At 44.6% G+C, this 23,047-nt stretch overlaps 1 protein-coding gene across 4 annotated transcripts in view; it reads left to right on the forward strand.

Annotated features, from left to right (window-relative positions):
• Positions 1 to 23,047, forward strand: part of WDR37 (WD repeat domain 37) — an 82,119-nt gene that overhangs the window by 22,928 nt on the left and 36,144 nt on the right. For all 4 annotated transcript variants that reach the window (XM_025395641.1, XM_025395643.1, XM_025395640.1 and 1 more), the window contains 7 exons: positions 838 to 1,015; positions 6,838 to 6,934; positions 8,630 to 8,725; positions 9,030 to 9,094; positions 13,736 to 13,871; positions 15,727 to 15,798; positions 22,063 to 22,107. In XM_025395641.1, coding sequence (XP_025251426.1) covers positions 878 to 1,015; positions 6,838 to 6,934; positions 8,630 to 8,725; positions 9,030 to 9,094; positions 13,736 to 13,871; positions 15,727 to 15,798; positions 22,063 to 22,107 — 649 coding nt within the window. In that variant the 5' untranslated portion in view covers positions 838 to 877. The remainder of the gene's footprint in view (positions 1 to 837; positions 1,016 to 6,837; positions 6,935 to 8,629; positions 8,726 to 9,029; positions 9,095 to 13,735; positions 13,872 to 15,726; positions 15,799 to 22,062; positions 22,108 to 23,047) is intronic.

A 23,047-nucleotide genomic window follows, 5' to 3' on the forward strand; every position in this document is an offset into this window, starting at 1 on the left:
TTTTTTTTTTTTTTTTTTTTTGAGACGGGGTCTCGCTCTGCCGCCCAGGCTGGAGTGCAGTGGCCGGATCTCAGCTCACTGCAAGCTCCGCCTCCCGGGTTCAAGCCATTCTCCTGCCTCAGCCTCCCGAGTAGCTGGGACTACAGGCGCCCCCACCTCGCCNGCCACCTCGCCCGGCTAGTTTTTTGTATTTTTAGTAGAGACGGGGTTTCACCGTGTTAGCCAGGATGGTCTCGATCTCCTGACCTCGTGATCCGCCCGTCTCGGCCTCCCAAAGTGCTGGGATTACAGGCTTGAGCCACCGCGCCCGGCCTGAAATTTCATATGCTCTTATTTTAAAAAATGTGGACACTGGAAAATTTATATCCATGGCTTGCATTGTATTCCTATTGGACGGCATGAGTCTAGAATGTGTGGTCTAGAATACGCAGTTAACATTGGTTCCCTCGGGGGAGTAGACCGTGCCTCTGTTGGACACCATGAGTCTAGGATGTGTGGTCTAGAATATGCAATTAACATTGGTTCCCTGCGGGGAGTAGACTATGCCTAGGGAATGTTGGGTAAAGGGAGAGCTATTTTTTTTTTTTTAATTTTAAACTTCTTTTTTGCCATTTGATACTTAAGATGGTAATGAAATTTGATAAAGAAATTACCCCTTTAATAAAGGCTGTGGTCCCTACCTTAAAACATCTTATTTTGTCATATTCTAAATTATATAGTTAATGTTAACCATAGTAAGGAAGCTTGTAATTAGAAATCATCATTATCTTGTTCACTGTTTTTCTTTTGTTTCAACTCGCTATATCAGAAACACTGTTTTTTTCTTGCTGTTTTTAGCTTATTGCAGGAGTGACCAGGACACTACCTTCTAGAAGTAATGCCCACAGAAAGCGCAAGTTGTTCGACTGCTCGCCAAGCAAAACAGAAGCGCAAATCCCATAGCCTTTCTATACGAAGAACTAACAGCTCGGAGCAGGAGAGGACGGGACTGCCGAGAGACATGTTAGAAGGACAAGTAAGCTACAACTGATCAGGGCCTTATTGATTGATTGATTTTTGAGACGGAGTTTTGCTTTTGTTTCCCGGGCTGGAGTGCAATGGCGTGATCTCCACTCACCGCAACCTCCACCTCCCAGGTTCAAGCGATTCTCCTGCCTCAGCCTCGTGAGTAGCTAGGATTACAGGCATGCGCCACCATGCCTGGCTGATTTTGTATTTTTAGTAGAGATGGGGTTTCACCATGTTGATCAGGCTGGTCTCGAACTTCCAACCTCAGGTGATCACCCACCTCGGCTTCCCAAAGTGCTAGGATTACAGGCTTGAGCCACGGGGCCCAGGATCAAGGTCTTATTTTAAAGATGGTGATTATGTCTGTAATGTTATAAAAGTAGGCAAATGTGTAAAGGTCTCCAAAGTAGAAAAGAGGTTTGGGTTACTAAAAAATGATCACTCCTCCCAAACTCCCCCAAAATAAACTCATTAAAACTCTGTCAAATACAACAGTATACACAGATGGGTTAGCATATGTATACTAGGTAATAACAAATCAAAGTAGGTATGAGAGTTTGGATTAGTTTTATTCTTTGTACAGCTTTGTGGACAGTACAATTCTGGGTTTTCTGTCTCTAATAGTCTCAAGAAAAGGAGAGTATCATATCCTTTTAATGATCTCTTTCTGTTCTCTGAAGAGTTTTTGGAATCAGATCTTTTAGTGATTTGACTTGGCTTTATCCTTGTCTCTGCTGCAGTGAGTAAATGTCATCCTTGGATTAAAATGAACTAATTATTTTTGATAAAGATAAGTTTTGCTTATACTTTTTCTAGTTCGTTTATAGCTGATGAAATTCTGTCAGAATTTTTGAAGAGTATTATGAAGCCTAGACGCAGTATATGTTATATTAAACTCTAGATATATCTAATATATGGTTATATATGTCTGTAACTGCATATAAACTTACAACCATTTCTTCACAATTGGAACACATTCATCAGCCATAATGCTGAGGAAGATAGGGCTTAAACCTGAGAAATTGGCTTCTGTGAATATTGGATCTTGTTAGAACCTTGTGGGCAACTTTATGCCAGGACTTTGAGGCCGGGACCTCTACACTGAATACAACAGTGTGAACCCGGAACTCAACATGATTGCTGCCACGAAGAGGATCTTCAACTCCAATTAGATGAATATGCGTTGAATAAATAAACCTGGTTTATTGAATATGAATAAATACCTGGTTCTAATTTCTATAAAAAATGATTACATTTTAACTTAGTGTTCAAAATAAAATTATAAAAATAGCTTTGGTATTCTTAGTGTATTACTTTGCTAGGACTCCCATAACAAAATGCCCCAGACTGGGCAGCTTAACAGACTGGGCAGCTTAAACAACAGACGTTTATAGTTTCTCCTAGTCCTTCCAGGCAGCTGGAAGTCCTAGATCAAGGTGTGGGCAGGGCTGGTTCCTCCTGAGGCCTCTGTCTGTGGCTTGCAGACACTGTCCTCTCCCTGTGTCCTCACAGAGTTATCCCTCTGTGCGTGTCTGTGTCCTAGTCTCTTCTTACGAGGACCTGTCATACCGGAGGGCCCTCCTTTATGACCTCATTTTACTCTCACCACCTCTTTGAGGGCCCTGCTTCCAAACACAGTCGCATGCTGAGGTCCTGGGCTTTTGGACCTCAGCATGGGACTTCTAGGGGACCCCATTCAACACAGCACTTAGGAAACAGCAGAGCTGAGTGGCAGGACTCCTGTGGTGTTGGCAGTGTCTATATCTGTATCTGTGCTGCCTGATGTGGGAACCACCAGTCACATGTGGCTACTGAGCGCTTGAAATTTGGCCAGTGTCCCGGGACATGAAATTTTAATTTTTAAAACTTTAATTACATTGAAATTTACATAGTCAGATGTGGCAAGTGGCTACCCTATTGGACAGTGTGAGTGAGCAGTCTCAGGTTTTCCTAATTTGTAGGTTTCACGTAGGTTTCTAGCAGTGGAAACCCTGCAGCCCCCTCTGCTGGCATATTCTAGAGTTGTCCCCCGCCTGGGGTGAACGTGTTCTCCTCTGGGCCCTGAATGCCCATTCTCCTTTGTGACACAGCACAGGCGGTGACTGCATCTCATGGTAACCCTCACGAAGGTAGCTCAGAGGTCTCCAAGCTGCACGGCCTCGTCCTCTGCCCCACCTTCGGCCTCTGTGTCTCCCACGCTGGCTCCCTAGACGGAGCTCGTTTGTTTAATGAGCAGTGATTTGGAGTGGGACCAGCCAGCATGTTCTGTGAGTGGCCAGCCTGAGGTGCTCTGCCTTCCCGCTGCGGTGGGCGGGAGAGAGCGGTGGTGTCTGCAGCACGCGTTTGGCATGGTAGGTGTGAGGGGCGATCTCAGAACGGAGGTGTTTGTTAACGTAGGAGTGGTCTCGTTCTAGACAGTGTAGAGCGATGCCCTTTCAGTTGTTGAGGAGCAGCAACATAGAAGAGAGGGCAGATGAGTCTGAGGGAGACATCGTGTTAGGTTTAACTTTACATGTCTCAGATTTGCCAGTCTGAAGTAGCTTAGAAAGCCAGGTTCGCGCAGGCACGGGAGGTCTGTCATTGCCGAGAGCTGCGACGTCCACGTGCACACAGTGCTGGCTGCGGCCTGAAGAGCTGGCTGCTCCCTGCACGTGTGCCCCGTGGCTTTCAGGTGTGTGTTGGTGTCGATGTGATGAAAGAAATTCATTCAAAAGCTTTGCTGAGTCATAGCAGTGGTGTCTTGAGTTTTGTTAAGTGGTACCGAAAATTCAACTCGTTTTAGAGTCCGTGAAATGGAGCGGCACAGAAAGGGAGAACTGATGGAAAAGGTTGAAAGTCGTCGTGTAAGCGCGCTCTTCCTGGGCTCAAGTTGCCCTCTAGTGGGAAAGGCCTCATTGTGCTGTGCATTTAGTTTCTTGATTATAAAGTGAGGTTAATGCTGACTTCTCAGCTTACTTTTCCATAGCAATTCCTGTTTTTTTTTTTTTTTTTTTTTTTTTTTTTTTTTTGAGATGGAGTCTCGCTGTGTTGCCCGGGCTGGAGTGCAGTGGCCGGATCTCAGCTCACTGCAAGCTCCGCCTCCCGGGTTTACACCATTCTCCTGCCTCAGCCTCCCGAGTAGCTGGGACTACAGGCGCCCGCCACCTCGCCCGGCTAGTTTTTTGTATTTTTAGTAGAGACGGGGTTAAAATTATACTTTAAGTTCCGGGGTACATGTGCAGAACATGCAGGTTTGTTACATAGGTATACACGTGCCATGGTGGTTTGCTGCACTCATCAACCCATCACCTACATAAGGTATTTCTCCTAATGCTCTCCCTCCCCCAGCCCCCCATGCCCCGACAGGCCCTGGTGTATGATGTTCCCCTCCCTGTGTCCATGTGTTAGCAGTTACTTTTATATTAATATGCACTTAATATTCAAGTATATATGACATGATGTAATTAGTTGCTGAACAATAAGAGCCTTAAAACATGACGGGTATAGATGAGTAGGGACTGATTCTGTAGGAGGAGATTGCCCTCGTGTAGGAGCCAGAAGGGCTTCTGAGGACGTGATATTCGTGGGGAGGGATAGTCACAGAGAGGGAATGGGGCATGCGGAGGCCACAGGGCAGGGAAAATACTAATAGCGATTCTCAGTTCAGTGCAAGCTTATGTTTCGTAGTTACTGGAACTTCTATTTTTTTTTTTTTTTTTTTTTTTTTTTGAGACGAAGCCTTGCTCTGTCATCCAGGCTGGAGAGCAGTAGTGTGACCTCGGCTCACTGCAACCTCTACCTCCCGGGTTTGAGCAATTCTCCTGCCTCAGCCTCCCAAATAGCTGGGATTACAGGCACCTGCCACTCCTGGCTAATTTTTGTATTTTTAGTAGAGACGGAGTTTCACCATGTTGACGCATTGGTCTCGAACCCCTGACCTCAGGTGATCTGCCCACCTTGGCCTCCCAAAGTGCTGGGGTTATAGGCGTGAGCCACCGTGCCTGGCTGGGACATCCTTTTTGATGGCCTAGTTTTAATTTTGATTGTTACATTTTCCTTCCTTTTTTTTCGTGTTCTTCATTGGTTTTAGAAGGATGTTTAGAGGCTATAGTACCAATTCTGTAGATTCAGTATTTAAAGTAGTATATATATGTGTGTGTGTGTGTGTAGTTTGTAAAATTTATGTGAGAAATCTGTGATAACTGTAAAACTCACATTGCTAAAATGCTGTCATTTTTCCTTAAAATTTCTGTCTTTTAAGTTAATCTCAGAAGGGTTTAATAAATATTGTGCATCTTTTTTAAAAGTTTACAACTCTGCAGGGCGCGGTGGCTCACACCTGTAATCCCAGCACTTTGGGAGTCCGTGGCGGGCGGATCACGAGGTCAGGAGAAGGAGACCATCCTGGCTAACACGGTGAAACCCCGTCTCTACTAAAATTACAAAAAATTAGCCGGGTGTGATGGCAGGCGCCTGTAGTCCCAGCTCCTCGGGAGGCTGAGGCAGGAGAATGGCGTGAACCCGGGAGAAGGAACTTTCAGTGAGCCAAGGTCGCGCCAGCCTGGGCGACAGAGCGAGACTCCATGTCAAAAAAAAAAAAAAAAATTTACAGCTCATCAAAAAAGTTTACGCAATATGTAAATTTGAAAAGTCCCATAGAAAGGTTAAGGATCAGCCAGGCTCAGTGGCTCACGCCTGTAATCCCAGCACTTTGGGAGGCCAAGGCGGGCGAATCACAAGGTCAGGAGATGGAGACCATCCTGGCCAACATGGAGAAACCCCGTCTCTACTAAAACTACAAAAATTAGCTGGGTGTGGTGGCGCGCGCCTATGGTCCCAGCTACTGGGGAGGCTGAGGCAGGAGAATTGCTTGAACCTGGGAGGCGGAGCTTGCAGTGAGTGGAGATCACACCACTGCACTCCAGCCTGGGTGACAGAGCAAGACTCCGTCTCCAAAAAAAAAAAAAAAAAAAAGTTAGGTATTGAAACACTATTTTAGAAATATTTGATGAGGATTTTTTTGAAAATTACTCTGGGTGTTGGGAGTAGGGGACACATACCAAATAGTACATAGGCCATGCCCTCAGGGAGGTTGGAGTGGCATGTGGCTGTATCTAGCAGGCTCCTGTTGACTGGTGGGTTCAAGCAGTGAGTGCCTGTGATATGTTTAGTGCCCAGGACCTGCTCACTTGCTGGACCACACTTGACAATGTCGCTCCTTCCCTTCGCCTTCCCAGGGGTGTGGGAAACACACACGCACGAAGAACGTGGCCCAGGCGGGAAATTAAAAGTTAATGTTTTTACTCACTTAATAGACATTTGGCTCTTTTTTGTGAGATTTTTCTTTTTTTCCTCTTCACAACACTCTTTTAGGTGTTGTGTAGAGTGACGGGAAGAGTGACTGTGCTTTTGCTTGAAGTGCAGTGGGCATGGCGGGAACTCTGCAGAGGTGCCTCTTCTATGAGGGTCTAGCAGATGAAAATACTCATAGGATAGTGTCTGATGGCACTCAGAGACTGTTTATAATAGTTCATTTATGGGAGCTGCCGCCTTTCTCTACAAATTTGGAAGTTTTAAAGTAAGGTAGGTTTATGTCCTCTCTTGAAAGGGAAAAATTGTGTTATTTTGAAGGAGTGTTTGTTTTTAAATCCCGTATCACACTAGGTAGCCATTTATACAATTTGATTCATAGTTTCCTTGGCAGAAATTTGGAAATTTAAACTCTTTAAGCATTTTATGTATAAAAATATGTAATGATACAAAACAAGAGTTTAGAATAAAAGATAATTCACTTTGGAAAAAGTTTAGAGTTATTCATTCATTCATTTTAAACAAAGTCTTCTTCTGCAGGATTCTAAACTGCCTTCCTCGGTTCGCAGTACACTTCTGGAACTGTTTGGTCAAATAGAAAGAGAGTTTGAAAACCTTTATATTGAAAACTTAGAATGTGAGTATCTCCTATTTTAATATATTTTTATAGCTTTACCTATCCATAGGAATCTTTGAAAGTCAAATTTATGAATTGACATTCATCACTATATTAGTTTTCTGCTCTGCTGTAGCAAACTTAAGCTTGTTTTAGTGGCTTAAACTAACACAGATTTGTCATCTTGCAGTTCTGTGGGTCTGGTGTCATTCCCACGAGGCCACAGTCAGGTGTTGGCCAAGCTCCAATCCCTCTGGAGGCTCCCGGGAGGAATGTTCCTGCGTGTTTGGATTGTGACAGAATTCAGTTGTTTGCAATTTTAGGATGGAGGTCCGCGTGCTGCACTCCTTGCCTCCTGGCCCCTTCCCTCTTGCTGGAGTCCTGCTTGCTCTCTGACCCGCCCTCTGAAGGATTGGGCTCCAGGATTGGGCTCCAGGATAGTCCAAGCGCATCTCCCACTGCAGAGTCCTTGTGCCTATGCTGGGTCCTGTTCACAGGTTATGGGCTTAAGGCACGGGCATCTTTGGGGGGTTCATCATCCTGCTTACTGCACTGACCAGTCCAAATTGTGATTTTATAAAAAGCACGTGGATCTTGGCCAGGCGTGGTGGCTCACGCCTGTAATCCCAGCACTTTGGGAGGCTGAGGCGGGTGGGTCACGAGGTCGGGAGATCCAGACCATCCTGGCTAACACAGTGAAACCCCATCTCTACTAAAAATACAAAAAATTTAGCCGGGCGTGGTGGCAGGTGCCTGTAGTCCCAGCTACTCAGGAGGCTGAGGCAGGAAAATGGCGTGAACCCAGGAGGTGGAGCTTGCAGTGAGCCGAGATGGCGCCACTGCATTCCAGCCTGGGTGACAGAGCGAGACTCTGTCTCAAAAAACAAAAATAAAAAGTAAAAAATAAAAAATGCATGGATCTTATAATTTTCCCTACACCAAGTACACCATAAATTGAGAAAACATTGATTTACCTTTTTATTAACATACCATCATTTGAAAATTGATGCATATACTATATCTGACTTATTAAAGGCAAATCAAAACAATTTTGAATTAGCTTGGCTTTAATTTTTCTTTCTTTTTTTATTTTGGAAGTAATGCCCATATATGCTTAAAAATTTATCAAACAGTGTAAAAAGAAATCTACCATTACCCCTCAAGCCCATCACACTCTTCAAAGGAAGACATTTTCTGCATGTTTTTGCTTTTGGTTCTTTTGGTGGTTAGTCCTGTGGGCACCCACCACCACGCCTGGCTAATTTTTGTATTTTTAGTAGAGAAGGGGTTTTGCCATGTTGGCCAGGCTGGTCTTGAACTCCTGACCTCAAGTGATCTGCCTGCCTCGGCCTCCAAAATTGTTGGGATTACAGGCATGAGCTACTGTGTCCAGCCCAGAATAATGTTTTTAACTGTGCAGAATCAAGCACTGTGGAAACTGTTGAAATGCAGGTGCTATCTTTGAGACCCTGATAGCAGTGTCTTCCACAGTGTAGCAAGTGTGTGAGCTTTTATTTTTGGAATGGTATCTCGAATGATTTCTTTAGTTTTTTGAGAACTCTATCAATTGTGATCTTGCTTATTAGAATATTATTCACGTCTTTGTTTATATAACACTAATATATAACATTTTTTCTGTGTGCAAGTTTTGGAATTGGTGAGTACACTTAAACATAAAAACATATTTTACATTTTTGAAAACTTTTTTCTTCCCAGTACGTAGAGAAATCGACACTCTTAATGAACGTTTAGCTGCTGAAGGACAAGCGATTGATGGAGCAGAGCTGAGTAAGGGCCAACTCAAAACAAAAGGTGAGGTGAATTCCCGTGAAAGTCTTGTCCTGCAGATTATGTATGTAGGACATTTGGAATTTAGTGAAGGACGCTGGCTGGTTTGCGTTTTGCTGTCAGCAAACCTTGAACTACCTAATTCAGGTGTGGGTCTAAGAGAATAAGGAGCTCGGTTCTTGTTCCTGTTCCGCCATGGCTCTGTCACTAGGGTCAGACGAGCGCTTCTGGGCCCCCTTTCTTCCTGTGCAAGACACAAGACCCATTTGCAAGGCTGTGAGTCTTTGATTGTGTGATTGTGTTTGATTGTCACTCTCTGTCCCTGCAGCCAGTCACAGCACCAGCCAGCTCTCCCAGAAACTGAAGACCACTTACAAGGCTTCCACCAGCAAGGTATGCAGGCCACTGGCTCTCGAGCCATCATGTGGTGGTTAAGGTGTGCAAATACTTACTTTAAGTCGCATATTTTCCAATTAGAAAGGCATAGTAGAAAAACATAAATGGTTTTAAGGGAAATTTAGTTTTTTAAAGGAATGTCCTGACTGGGCATGGTGGCTCATGCCTGTAATCCCAGTACTTTGGGAGGCCGAGGCGGGCGGATCACTTGAGGTCAGGAGTTTGAGACCAGCTTGGCCAACATGGCGAAACCCTGTCTCTACTAAAAATACAAAAATTACCTGGACATGGTGGCGGGTGCCTGCAATCCCAGCTACTTGAGAGGCTGAGGCATGAGAATCGCTTAAGCCTGGGAGGTGGAGGTTGCAGTGAGCTGAGATTACACCACCACACTCTAGCCTGGACAACAGAGTGAGACTCTGTCTCAAAAAAAAAAAAAAAAAAAGAATGTCAGTATGCAGGCATTTACACAGTAGCTTACCCTAGTACCCACAGGGGTTAATATATGATGTTTTAGTAAATATATTGTCTTTAGAGGGAATATATAATTTCTGTTGTTAATTGGCTTAATATAAAGGATCTGAATTTGGAGGAAGCTAATAAATAGGTACAAATTAGTGAAAATTATGTTCTGAGCTAAAGTTACATTTTAGTTCATTATGTTCTTTTCCTCAGTTTCCTAAGTGTGATCAGGAAGTGAAGGTCTGTCTCTGAGACAAATAGGGATGTTCATGGTGTTTTGTATTTTCTTAAAGTATCTCATGCTGACCTTCTTAAAGTGGCAAAGGTTTAAATGTTTGGAAATTCATTTGTCTATGATGAATTACTACTATCAAGTGATATTTTGAGGTAATTTTGTATGTGTCTGTATTTTGGCATATTTCAAGGATACAAAAGATAAATTGAAATTTTCAGTGATCCTGCTATGATGGTGTAAGTAGTTCTTATTAGCTTTTTATTTTTCCAGTCTGTTTCCTTGAGTTTAAAGTTATTTAGCATGACATCTATAGTAAGATTAACTACAATTAATAGAGCAAATTCAGTCCTTCTGCCATTTGTCCTCATGTGATAGTCTTTGGTAATTCTTTGTTATTCAAAAGAAAATCAGAAATTCCTGGTATTTTCTACTGTACTTTCCTTTGATAATATCTAGAATATAAGTTGCTAATTTATTTTTTTGGCCATGTAATATCTAGCTTATACTTACAAGTTTTGAATTTTTTAATAAATCAACTTGAAGCCTTTTCTTCATAATGAAGTGTGAAATTATGTTCTTCCTCATTTAATTTCTTGTTACATTATCTTGGATTATGTTGCTTTTTCTGGTGTGTAGAGTTGTATGTATACAATGTATGGTCTTGGAATTCCAAAACTTTCTTGTTATTACTGAAGTAGAGGAAGAAATGATTATATAAAGTTGTCGTTTACCATGAGCAGTAAAAAACAAGATTTGGACAAGGGTAAGGATATGTATAGTAATGCTTTGCTTTAAAAAATGTATTAGCCGGGCGCGGTGGCTCAAGCCTGTAATCCCAGCACTTTGGGAGGCGGAGATGGGCGGATCACGAGGTCAGGAGATCGAGACCATCCTGGCTAACACGGTGAAACCCTGTCTCTACTAAAAATACAAAAAAAAACTAGCTGGGCGAGGTGGCAGGCGCCTGTAGTCCCAGCTACTCGGGAGGCTGAGGCAGGAGAATGGCGTAAACCCGGGAGGTGGAGCTTGCAGTGAGCTGAGATCGCGCCACTGCACTCCAGCTCGGGCGACAGAGCCAGACTCCGTCTCAAAAAAAATAAAAATAAAAATAAAAAATGTATTAGAGATATTGGCCGGGCACGGTGGCTCAAGCCTGTAATCCCAGCACTTTGGAAGGCCGAGGCGGGCGGATCATGAGGTCAGGAGATCGAGACCATCCTGGCTAACATGGTGAAACCCCGTCTCTACTAAAAATACAAAAAAATTAGCCAGATGTGGTGGCAGGCACCTGTAGTCCCAGCTACTCAGGAGGCTGAGGCAGGTGAAGGGCGTGAACCCGGGAGGCGGAGCTTGCAGTGAGCTGAGATCGCACCACTGCACTCCAGCCTGGGCGACAGAGCAAGACTCTGTCTCAAAAAAAAAAAAAAAGTATTAGAGATATTTAAAGTCCAGTCATTTTAAGTACTAGAAATTCATCTGAATTTATAAGAAGCATATTACTAATGATCTTCGTAGTTTTTGCACACTGCCTGTACCCATTGTAAAAAATAACTATGAAAATGTAAGACATCTGAAGATTGAAGAAATAATTTGGTAACAATATATTCTGATTTGTACTACAGTGTGGATTCTTGGTACCAGCGCTAAACATGAATGCAACAAGAGAAAGGCTACACAGTCTAGATTTATTACTTTCCCTCCTTCTGACCCAGAGCCATGAAAAGCAAGTAGCATGCTGGGTGGGATATCAGGAACATGAAAGTGTGTTACGTGAATGCAGAAGAGGTTTTTCCCCCTTCCTTGGTGGCTAATGAGATTTCTGATGCCTACATGGGAGGGAAGTGAGGCAGTCTAACCTGCAGCTCACTTTAAAGAAACTTATAAAAATCAGAAAGGGCTTTTTCCACAAAGAAAGATACTTATCTTCTCAAAAATATTTACAGACATTTTCACAACAGTGCTTTAGATTGCGCCTCAGTTAAAATGATCTGGGATGACGGGCGTGAGCATCAATTTGCTGCTTCATTCTGCTGCTTTTCTGTTTTGAACGTTCCCTCTAAGTAATTCAGTCTGTTTTGGTGGGTCTCTTGGTAATGACGACTAAGTCAGCATTTTTAAGGAAAAAGAGTTAAGGTAATAGATGGTCAGAGTGTGGTGGGCATTTTGGAAGCAGCACATGAGAAAATATTTGAAAACAGCACACGATCTCCTGCACAGCTCCAGCAGCAGTGCAGTCAGAGCCTCCGGAAAGGAGCCACTCTGTTCTTACCCTGGGAATGCAGCAGGTGAAGAATGTAGCTCTAATAGTTTGTTTCTTATAATACTGTTATTAATGTTAGAAGTGGTGAGAGACTTGGAAAATGAAATTTACTACAATATTGTTATTTATGTTAGAAATGGTGAGAGACATGGAAAATGAAATTTACTACAATACTGTTATTAATGTTACAAATGGTGAGAGACATGGAAAATGAAATTTACTACAATACTGTTATTAATGTTAGAAATGGTGAGAGACGTGGAAAGTGAAATTTACTATTATACTGTTATTTATGTTAGAAATGGTGAGAGACTTGGAAAATGAAATTTACCACAGCTTATTATGGTGGGAGGTTGTGTATGTCCTTTAATTTCACTCCCTGCTAAAATGTTATAATATTATTTAACATCTGAATGACACATTCTCTAAGCAAAAGCATTTCCCATGTGGTGGAGGCATAATGTTGCGGGATTGAATAGGATATAAGTGTTCAGAAAGAAAAGAGGATAGTGATGGGTTTGAGGTTGAACAAGTGCTTTTGCAATTCCTGTGACCAGTTCCAGTAGAAGTTCTTTCTGTTACTGCTGAAAATGTTGGCCTCTTCCTCAGCCTTTTGTGTCATTGTATCCGGCGAGAATAACTCGAGGGTGCAGACCCAAATCGATGTGACAGTGGGTTGTGCTTTCATGGCTTAGGAAGAATGAATTTAGATCTGTTTTTCAGGGCTGTGCCAAATCAGTGTTTAAAGCAAGTTGTGTAATGCCACTGATTTTTGTTTTTCACTTAATTTTTTTGTTTTATTCTGAAAAGTCTACATTATTCTGATTTACTTGACTGCTGGACAGCTGTTTTCTTACCCAAGAAAAATTTAAAAAGCAAACTCTGCAGAAATCGTTGTGTTGTTTTAGTTTCTTCCTCACTCACTTCATATTTTTCCTGACAAGAGGACACGAGAACTGTCTGCTGTGTGTGTCGTCATTCGACACGATGCCTTACTCTGGTCCGTGCTGTGTTTGCGTTGTCTCCTGCTGGGCTGAGCATGTCTGAAAGGCCAGGGGCCCACGGCCACGCTGCTCCACATCCTCATAGCTGGTGCCTGCTCTGAGCGAGCGCCGAGTCTTGGACAAACCGGCACACCTGTTAGTGTCACCTTTTGATTCCTTCCCACCACGGGCTTTTTTCCACTTGATAATATGTGGTTGGTGTAAATTCTCAAAAACAGCGAAATGTGAACATGTACAGCGATCAGTGTCATTAGCTACAGTTAAGGGTTTGTGATGTCCTTCCTGACTTTTTCGTGTCTTAGTGGCTAGCTAACAATTTGTTTTTTTAAGAATTTGGAAATTTTGTCTGATGGTTTGGGTTTGGGGGAGAGTGACCTGAAACACCTGAATCTACCCTTCTGCAGTGAGACCTTCCATGACTGGCTGTCAGACTGAGGTGGGGGAGCCTCCACAGGTTGCCGCGAGAGCTGTACGCGTTCTCTGTGATATGAGCTGAACCCACCACCCTTTCCACACAGGGCGTTTCAGCTCACACTTGCGCTGTGTTCCTTGATGCTTTAACAGTCTTAGTCAGTGATTTGTGCATTTTCCAGGATGTCTTTTTCATTTTCTCTTTCTTGACTTAGAAAAATTTACTTCAGTAAATTGTTTTATAAGACTCCTCATCTCGGTTTCAGATTGTCTCCAGCTTTAAGACCACGACATCGCGAGCTGCCTGCCAGCTCGTGAAGGAATACATCGGCCACCGGGACGGCATCTGGGATGTCAGCGTGGCCAGGACACAGCCAGTGGTGCTCGGGACTGCGTCGGCCGGTGAGTTGCACATGGACCTGGCCAGTCTGCGGAAGCATGGCTGTGCCTGGTACCTGAGTGACGGATGTTCACTTTTCTGTGACAGAGGAACCCTAGATGCAAACGTGTCCTGGAGGAGTCAGTGGAACCAACACATTAGCCCTTGGTGATGCTTAGTGCTGCGGCCTGCAGTCCTGCATTCTGTGGTCCCGTGGGTGGGTGTCCGGCTGCACCCTGCATTCCGTGGTCCCGTGGATAGATGTGCATCTGCACCCTACATTCCGTGGTCCCGTGGGAGGGTGTCCGGCTGCACCCTGCATTCCGTGGTCTCGTGGGAGGGTGTCCGGCTGCACCCTGCATTCCGTGGTCCCGTGGGAGGGTGTCCGGCTGCACCCTGCATTCCGTGGTCCCGTGGATAGATGTGCTTCTGCACCGTCTTTTCCAGGTCCCCGTGGGTAGGGCGTTGCAACTCATAGTGAACCAAGTATCTGAGGAAAAAATATTTGTTTGGAATTGATTTAACTTAAATGTGTTGAGGAATCAGTATTCCAATTATTCGTTTTCTTTTTTTTTTGAGATGGAGTCTTGCTCTGTCACCCAGGCTGGAGTGCAGTGGCGCGATCTTGGCTCACTGCAACCTCCGCCGCCTCCTGGGTTCAAGCAATTCTCCTGCCTCAGCCTCCCGAGTAGCTGGGACTACAGGTGCCTGCCACCACGCCCGGCTAATTTTTTTTTTTTTTTTTGTATTTTTAGTAGAGGTGGGGTTTCACCGTGTTAGCCAGGATGGTCTCAATCTCGTGACCTTGTGATCTGCCCGCCTTGGCCTCCCAAAGTGTTGGGATTACAGGCATGAGCCACCGGGCCTGGCCCTCTTTTTCTTATCCATAGCCACGTGTGTTTCTGATTTGTAGATGTATTTGACTTTTTTTCCACAAGTGGAGTACAGCTGAGAGGCAGTGCTGTGGTACTCACTGAAAGTGAACACTACATGGGCACGTAGCCAGCAGTGGAGGCTGATGGCCTCCCCCAGCCGGAGTTTGCCCGCAGAGTCACAGGGGCAGAGTGTGGAAAGTGACCCTTTGTTTTCTCTAAAAAAAGATATTTTATGAAAGCTGTCTAAGGTGGTATAATACCCCTTCAGATAAAAATTGCTCATATTAAAAATGGTGCTCATTGAAAATGCCGTCCCAGCTTGTGAGACGTTAATCACTCACTGGACTCTGCTTTTTAGAGGCAGAAGTGAACGTGATAAACCACTTGATAGCAAAGAAAGTTCTTGCTTCTCTTTGAAACTGTTTTCGTGGATGAGTGCCTTGGATTCTTTGGAAATCATAGTTTAAAAAAAGAATAGAAGGGTCCTTTCTGATATTTCAGAAATTTCATTTGGCTAATTGGCGCTTATTTCTCAGATTTTTCCGTTAAATCTACTTAAAAAAGTAATGACTATGGGAGAAGGGCCCGAAGATCCGAAGAAATGCTTATCTCAACAGTCATAACTGAATTTGGATGCTGTTTGAATTTGAACGCTGGATGTTGTGGAACATTTTAATACTTTAATAAAATAATGAAACTGTGATGGAAACGACCTCTGTCTGTAATTTTCCAGCATGATGCAGCCAGCCTGATAGTAAAGTAGGAAATCGAGTCTCTGGTTGTCCATTAGCTGACTTCATGGCCTCAGACAGGTCACAACTTCTCCCATTTGGGAAATGTTTTCTTTGATCAGTTGAAGTCTACAGAGTAATAGAATCAAAGGTATAAGAGATATCAGTGGTAGTGTAACTTCCCATTTTTAGAGTAGTTGTCTTATTCTTTCATTTGAAAAACTGTAAACTGATGATAGCTAAGTTCCGACTTCTTCATTTCCATCTTGCAGATCACACGGCTTTGCTGTGGAGCATAGAGACAGGGAAGTGCCTAGTCAAGTACGCAGGCCACGTGGGCTCAGGTAAGCACTGCCTAAGGAGTGCCGTAGCCAGAGGCCATTGCCTCCTCCAGTGTGTTTTTAAAATCATGCATGGTAAAGCCCGCTGCTACTTCGTAGGAAGCTTTACTGTTTCGGTTGTCAAGGGACAGTGTGGTTTGTTCAGAGACTGGGATAACTCTGTGTCTTGAGCTTGTACAGGCTTAATAACAGGGAAAAGCTTAACTCCCTAAACAATGTACGTATCGTCTTAGTCTACATTTTATTTAATGTTGTATATAAACCATATGTAGGAAATTTTGTAACTGAAATGTGTGCATTATTTATCACAAAGTATCTGTTTTAGAGATTTACTTTTGATGTAGTGATAACTTGGATGTATTCAATAAAGGATACTCCATGAATGTGCTTGCGTGCCTGTAGTTAATGCTGTCCACGTAGTTAATGCTGTCCACGTAGCTCTTTTCTGCCTTTTCACTTAGAGCTGTGTGTGTACCAGTTTCCTGACCAGCTTTCGTTTCTGTTTCCTCTCGCACGTGGTATGTGGTTCCTTCCCCCGCAGTGCCCTCTTCACCTGCTCACTCGCCCTCCCTCACACCCTCCACACTGCCAGGCTGAGAGGTGGCATCACCTGTGTGCACAGAGGGACAGGTGTGGGTGGGGCCCGTGGCTCTGCGCACCTCTTTGCCCACCCCCAGGGCCCTGATGAGCTACAGACCCCTCCCTCCCCTTTCACAGGACCTCCTCTCCTTCGGCCATTCCTGCTGTCACCGTGTCTTCTCTTTCTTGCCCTGGACTTTTCCTCTTAGCATGTAGACAGGCTGGCACCTTTCCCGTGTTTGACGCCCTCCTCCGTGCTGCCTTCTTACCTGTCTTCCTCCCCTGGCATCCCACAGACTGGCTGGGGTGCCACAGTGTCATCTACAGTTTTCTAGCAGTGCCTGGTGTGTGTGTGATCGGTGCTCAAATGTAGAGCAAAATGCTGTTACAGGAACAAGCGCTGTATTTTTTCCTCATTCAAATTTCCTCTTCAAAAACGTTAAAAAAATTAAATATATATGCATAGGCTAAAAACTTAAGACTTGAAAGTCGAAATGACTCCTCGATCCCTGGGCTGCAGAATGGATGTTGTGTTAGCAGGCATGAAATAACATTCATCTTGTACATCTCCATCAGAGCTCTTGGGTGAGCAGGTGCATTGTCAATGAGCCAGTTGTATTTTGAAAGTTGTAGGTCTCATTGGTAGGCTTAAAATACTCAGTCAACAATGCTGTCATCAGATGTGCTGTCATCCATGCTTTGTTGTTCCATTTATGGAGGACAGGTAGAGGAGATGTAGCATGATTCTTAAGGGCCCTAGGATTTTTAGAATGGCAAGTGAGCACTGACTTCAGCTGAAAGTCACCAGCCACTTTCGCCCCTAACAAGAGTCAGCCTGTCCCTTGAAGTTTCAAAGGCATGGATGTCTCCTCTCTAGCTATGAAAGTACTAGACGGCATATTCTTCCAATATAAGGCTGTTTGTTTGCATTCAAAACCTGTTGTTAGAGTAACCATCTTCACCAGTGAGCTCAGCTGGATCTTCTGGAGAACTTGCAGCTTCTCCGTCAGCACTTGCTGCTTCACTTTGTACTTATATGTTGTGGAGACGGCATCTTAAATCTCATAAACAACTCTGCCAGCTTCCAGCTTTTCTTCCGCAGCTCCATCACCTCTCTCATCCCTCATGGAATTGAAGAGAGCCAGGGCCCTGCTCTGGATTAGGCTTTGGCAAAAGGGAATGTTGTGGCTGGTTTAATCAATTCCAGCCACTCCAACTTCCTGTGTATCGGCGTGCTTATCATTTGTGTGTTCACTGGAATAGTGCTTTTACTTTCCTTCAAGAACTTTCCCTTTGCATTCAGAACTTGGCTGTCTGGTGCAAGATGCCCAGCTTTCAGCCTGTCTCAGCTTTTGACTTGCCTTCCTCACTAAGCTTAATCATTTATAGCTTTTGATTTAAAGGGAGCGATGTGCAACTCTTTCTTTCATTGGAATACTTAGAGGCCATTGTAGGGTTATGAATTGGCCTAATTTTAGTATTGTTTTGTCTCAGGGAGTAGAGAGGCCTGAGCAGAGGGAGAGATGAGAGAAAGGCTGGTTGGTGGAGCAGTCGTAACTCCCACAACATTTATTGAGTAAGTTTGTGGTCTTATGTGGGTGTGGTTTGTGCCCCCCCCCAAAATGACAATGGTATCATCAGAGATCACAGGTCACTATTAACAGATACAATAATTATGCAAAAATCCAAGGTCAAGGTGCTGGCAAAAATAAATTAAAAAAAAAATGAAAAAGTTTGAAATATTGCAAGAATTACCAACACGTGTCACAGAGGCATGACGTGAACACATGCTGTTGGGAAAATGGTGGCAATTAGGTCTTCAACGCAGGGTTGCCACAAACCCTCAATTTGTAAAAAATCCAATACCTACAAAGCACAATAAAGTGAAGGGTAATAAAACGGGGTATGCCTGCATCCACACACAGGCGAGTACATACACGCATAGTCATTTCTGTTCTCTAGAGAGGATTTAATTCTCCCCTGGCCAGCAGATAGAGTGGATGGCAAGCCTTGATTGACTTAAGGGTTGGTGGCCGGTGGGTTTCAGGCTTTAGGGGCTGTGCTGTTCTTCTCGCTCTCCCTTGTTCTAAGGGAGTTGTCCTTCAAGGATGTGCCTTCACAGGCCCTGAGCTTTAGTTTCATCTGCTGGTACTCTCTGCGTTAGCTCTCAGAGGCTGCTTTCTGCTTGGTGTCCACCCTCATGCCCAGTTTAGGTGCTGTCAGTGCCTGGGGGAGGCGAGCAGCTGGCCTGCTCCTTCTGGGCTGCCTCTCCTGAGGGATCCAGCCTCAGCTCCCGTCGCAGCCCCTCACCTCTGGACTGCACCGTCGCTCCGGCTGGTCTCTGTGCCTTGAGGGAGTGCGTCAGGTAGGGGGGCCTCCAGTGCTTCCCTCTGGGGCCTCTGGGCTTCCATGATGACTTAAAGCCTTTTGTTTATTTTTTGCTGTTTGTCTGCAGCTTTTATAATTAATCCCAGTAGGGGTTTGAGTGGATCCATAGAGGCTGCCTTGTCCCAGCAGGAAGAAGTCTCTTCCTGTTCTTGTGCCTGGCTTGTTTTTTTGTTGGCTTTCCATTCTTCACGCAGGTTAATTTGACCTTCCTGTGTTCACCCACTCACCGTCACCATCTGCTCTTCTGCCCTCCAATATTTGGTGTCTATTTCTTCGCTCATCATCTCTTTAGTTCTTTCTTTGTGGGTCTGTGCCTGTTTCTTCCAGGATGCCTCCTGCATTTAGAGAGGTGTCAGAGAGGGGAGAAGACGCCTGTGTTTCTGGCACGCTGTCGTGTTGCATGTGTCTCTCCTCTTCCTCCTGGGGACTTGTGTTTGTGTTTTTCCACTAGGGGATTTTTTTGTTTTTTTTGAGACGGAGTCTCACTCTGTCACCCAGGCTGGAGTGCAGTGGTGCGATCTCCGTTCACTGCAACCTCCGCCTCCCATGTTGAAACGATTCTCCTGCTTCAGCCTCCCGAGTGGCTGGGATTACAGGTGTCCGCCACCATGCCTGGCTAAATTTTGTATTTTTTTAAAATTTATTTTTAATTTATTTTTTGAGACAGAGTCTCGCTCTGTTGCCAGGCTGGAGTGCGGTGGTGGGATCTCAGCTCACCGCAACTTCCGCATCCGGGTTCAAATGATTCTCCTGCTTCAGCCTCCCGAGTAGCTGGGACTACAGGCACGTGCCACTACACCCAGCTAAGTTTTGTATTTTTAGTAGAGATGGGGTTTCACCATGTTGGCCAGGCTGGCCTTGAACTTCCAACCTCAGGCGATCCGCCCGCCTCAGTCTCCCAAAGTGCTGGGATTACAGGCGTGAGCCATTGTGCCCGGCCTGGGATGTTTTGATCTCTAAGTTGACCTAACTAAAGGGAGTGGTGGGGCTGGTGGGAGTTGAACCAGTACAACTCTACAAGGAGGTGGTTTGACCCTGAATCACACTCTCCCTTTTTCCTCTTGGGTCCTCTGAGCAAAATGCCCAGGGGCAGACTCCCCCTTCTGTCCCCCAGGAGGGAAAAACCAGTGAGGGTCCCAGTTTTGCTGTGTCTGCGCCTCTGAGAGGCAGAGGTGACGCTGGTGGTAGAGGCTGTTGTCCCCTTTGTTCTTCTCTCTTTAGATTTCAGCTTAAATTTTATGACAGTTAAATGTGCACGTGATGGAAAGAGCCAGTGTCTTAGACACTGGATGAAGGGTAGCCGTGACTGGCATCCCCATTTCTGCTCCCCTCATGGCTGCTGTGGATTGGGTCAGGTGCCCATGGGTTCTGCTGCCACGCCTTTAAATCATGGCTCACAGTGCTGCCCTGGCCTTCTTGCTCCAGCCCGCCTGTTGACCGTCCACTGTGGAAGGTGACCGGGGGTGATTGAGCTCTCTCGAGGACCTCATTACACCAGGCGTGGTTTCCATCCTCACCCCAACATGATTCTGTGCCGATTTTGTAAGATCTGGGGTCAGTTTTCACATTATTATGCCTGTGTGAGCAGTGCTGTGAAGAAGCTGCCTCCACAGCTCCCGTCACCATGTGCCTGCCCTCTGCCTCCTTCTGTGGCGCGGTGTCTTCCACCCACTCCTCACAGTGGCCCACCTTCATTTGTGATGAGCTGAAGGTTGGGAGAGACATAATAAAGTGAAAATTGATCATCGATCTTACCAAAATTTCTCATCGAAATTGGAAGCGTTAATACTATTTATTAGTGGTTCTAGTGATAATTTGGTTTTAGCTCCATTGAGTGCTTAAGTTTATTGCTTGTAAGTGTACACAGTTTCCACCAGTGGCTTTTGCCACAGTTGTCTGTGTTTTAATATTAATAATGAGGCTATCTTCTAGCATTTTTCATTTAGTTACTTAGAAAAATATAATTCTAATGGTATAGCTAGCAACATTTTGTTAAGGAGATCACCTTTTCAGATTTGGTAAAATTTCCTGTATGTTCTATGTTAGGGACGTGCATTTTCTTTACAAGGGATGGAAATAAGGGTTGGTGTCCCCACAGTGACATGAGTCAGCTCTTTGCTCTGCTGACTGGTGCCGACTGACGTAGCTCACCCCATCCCAATCCCTGTCGTTTGCTTCGGGAAGATCCCAGGTGGGCAGTGTGGGCTCCAGACGAGGTCAGACCTGTGGAGCCGGGCTCTGTGTTCAGTGCTGACATTTATGTGCGTGCTTGTGGTCCTGCTGACCACATGTCAAGCTCTTCTGTCTACATTCAAGACAGGAGCAAGGGGGAAGGTGAAGTGCTAGGGTCTCACGCTCCTTTTTCAAGAAAATGATAGTTTCCTCAGACCTCTGGCCGGGCGCAGTGGCTCACGCCTGTAATCCCAGCACTTTTGGAGGCCGAGGTGGGCAGGAGTTTGAGACCAGCCTGGACAACATGGCAAGACTCTGTTTCTACTAAAAACACAAAAGACCCTGTCTCTACTAAAATAAAAATGGCAAGACCCTGTCTCTACTAAAAATACAAAGAAACCCCAAACTAGTCAGGTATGGTGGTACATTCTTGTGGTCCCAGCTACTTGGGAGGCTAAGGTGGGAGGATCACCTGAGTCTCGAAGGTGAAAGCTGTAGTGAGCTGAGATCGCACCACTGCACTCCAGCCTAGGCCACCAGAGTGAGATTCTGTCTCACCAAAAAAAAAAAAAAAAAAAAAAAGACCTCTGCCAAATACCCCTTTTGTAAGGAGAGTGGGAGGACATCATAACCTGCGTAACCCAGTCCTGATTCATTCTCTGAGGCTGGCAGAGGTTATACTTTCTGGGGCCTGGGGTCTCTACTAGTCACAGAACAGATTGGGGTCCTTAGGCTGGGAAGGAAGGTGGGTGGGGTGGGGCTTGTGTAACAAATGGTATCTGCCACACTATAATTTGTCTTCACCTGTTGTCATAATTATGTTTTCTTTTTTTAAATCCTGATTTATTTTTAGCTGAAAATGACATCCTTGTCTATAAAAAGAACTAGATGATGAATATCCTTTTCCTGGGTCCTAAACTGGGGTGATTTGGTGGTTCGTACCTTAGTTGTTTTTATTGTGCCTCTGTTCTAATTCACACATTTATGTATAGTTTAACTGAGTGGAGGATCTAATGTTGAACTCATAGTTCTTTTAATGTTGACTTTGAAATACACGCTATAGCTAATAAATGTTATAACATGTTTTTGTCACTTTAAACCTGTTTTTATCATATTTTTATTTTGCAGTAAATTCTATCAAATTTCATCCCTCAGAGCAGTTGGCTCTCACTGGTATGTTGATCTTTTTCTTTATTGAACAAAATGATAGATGGTCTTAAAACAACTATAAATATTCCTTTCTCATCATAGGAGAATAATCCATGGCTTTTATGAAAGTTAATCTTTAGTAGACATTTTATGAATTAAATGAGAAATAGATAAAGGAAAATACATTGAGCAGTACTTTCTAGAGATAGTAGTGGATAAGCAGTTGGTTTTATTGTGAGATGAAGATGGCTTCACGGTCTTCTTGAAGCCTTTCTGTACAGTATCGGCATGTTTGTTGTTCCCCGTGTGGTTCCTGTAGATGGAGCTCCTCGAGGCCCTGTGATTACCGTTGTGTTCCTTTAGATTGTATGCATCTGATACGGAGAAATGAGAAAGGTAGCACAGAGACACGGCAGGTTGCCAGAGTCAGCAGTTTTACTTCTTTCTGGGTAATTTACCTAACCCGTGGTAGCTTGGATTTGCCATAATTTCAGAGTAGTTTTAAAAACGTGCCTTCCTTGGTTGCTTTTGGAGGGTAGCCTTACAGTACTGAGGACTTTTCCTATGAGATTGTCAGACCCCCACAGATCCCCATGATAACTCAGGGACATTGGTGATGATCTCGAAGGGTGTGTGTAGGCTTTCCGTAGACCAGAGGTCCTTAGCGCTTTTTCTGTAAAGGAATAAGCAGTGAATATTTTCATCTTTGTGGGACATTCAGGCTCTGTCGCCAGTACTGAGTTCTGCTCTTGCAGCATAAAAGCAGCAGACAGTGCACTGATGAGTAGACATGGCTGTGTCCAGCAACTTTATTCACAAAAGTGGGCGGCTGCCTGGGTTTCGCCTATGGGCCAGATTGTGCTGACCCAGGGATAGAACACCGAGGTTGAGATGACTGGCAGCTTCACGCAGGTGGAGTTGTTTAAGAAGGAGCCCCAGTGACGAGTACTTCCAGTGTGTGATG

Source organism: Theropithecus gelada, chromosome 9 (assembly GCF_003255815.1).
Source record: "Theropithecus gelada isolate Dixy chromosome 9, Tgel_1.0, whole genome shotgun sequence".
Classification (NCBI taxonomy): Eukaryota; Metazoa; Chordata; class Mammalia; order Primates; family Cercopithecidae; genus Theropithecus; species Theropithecus gelada.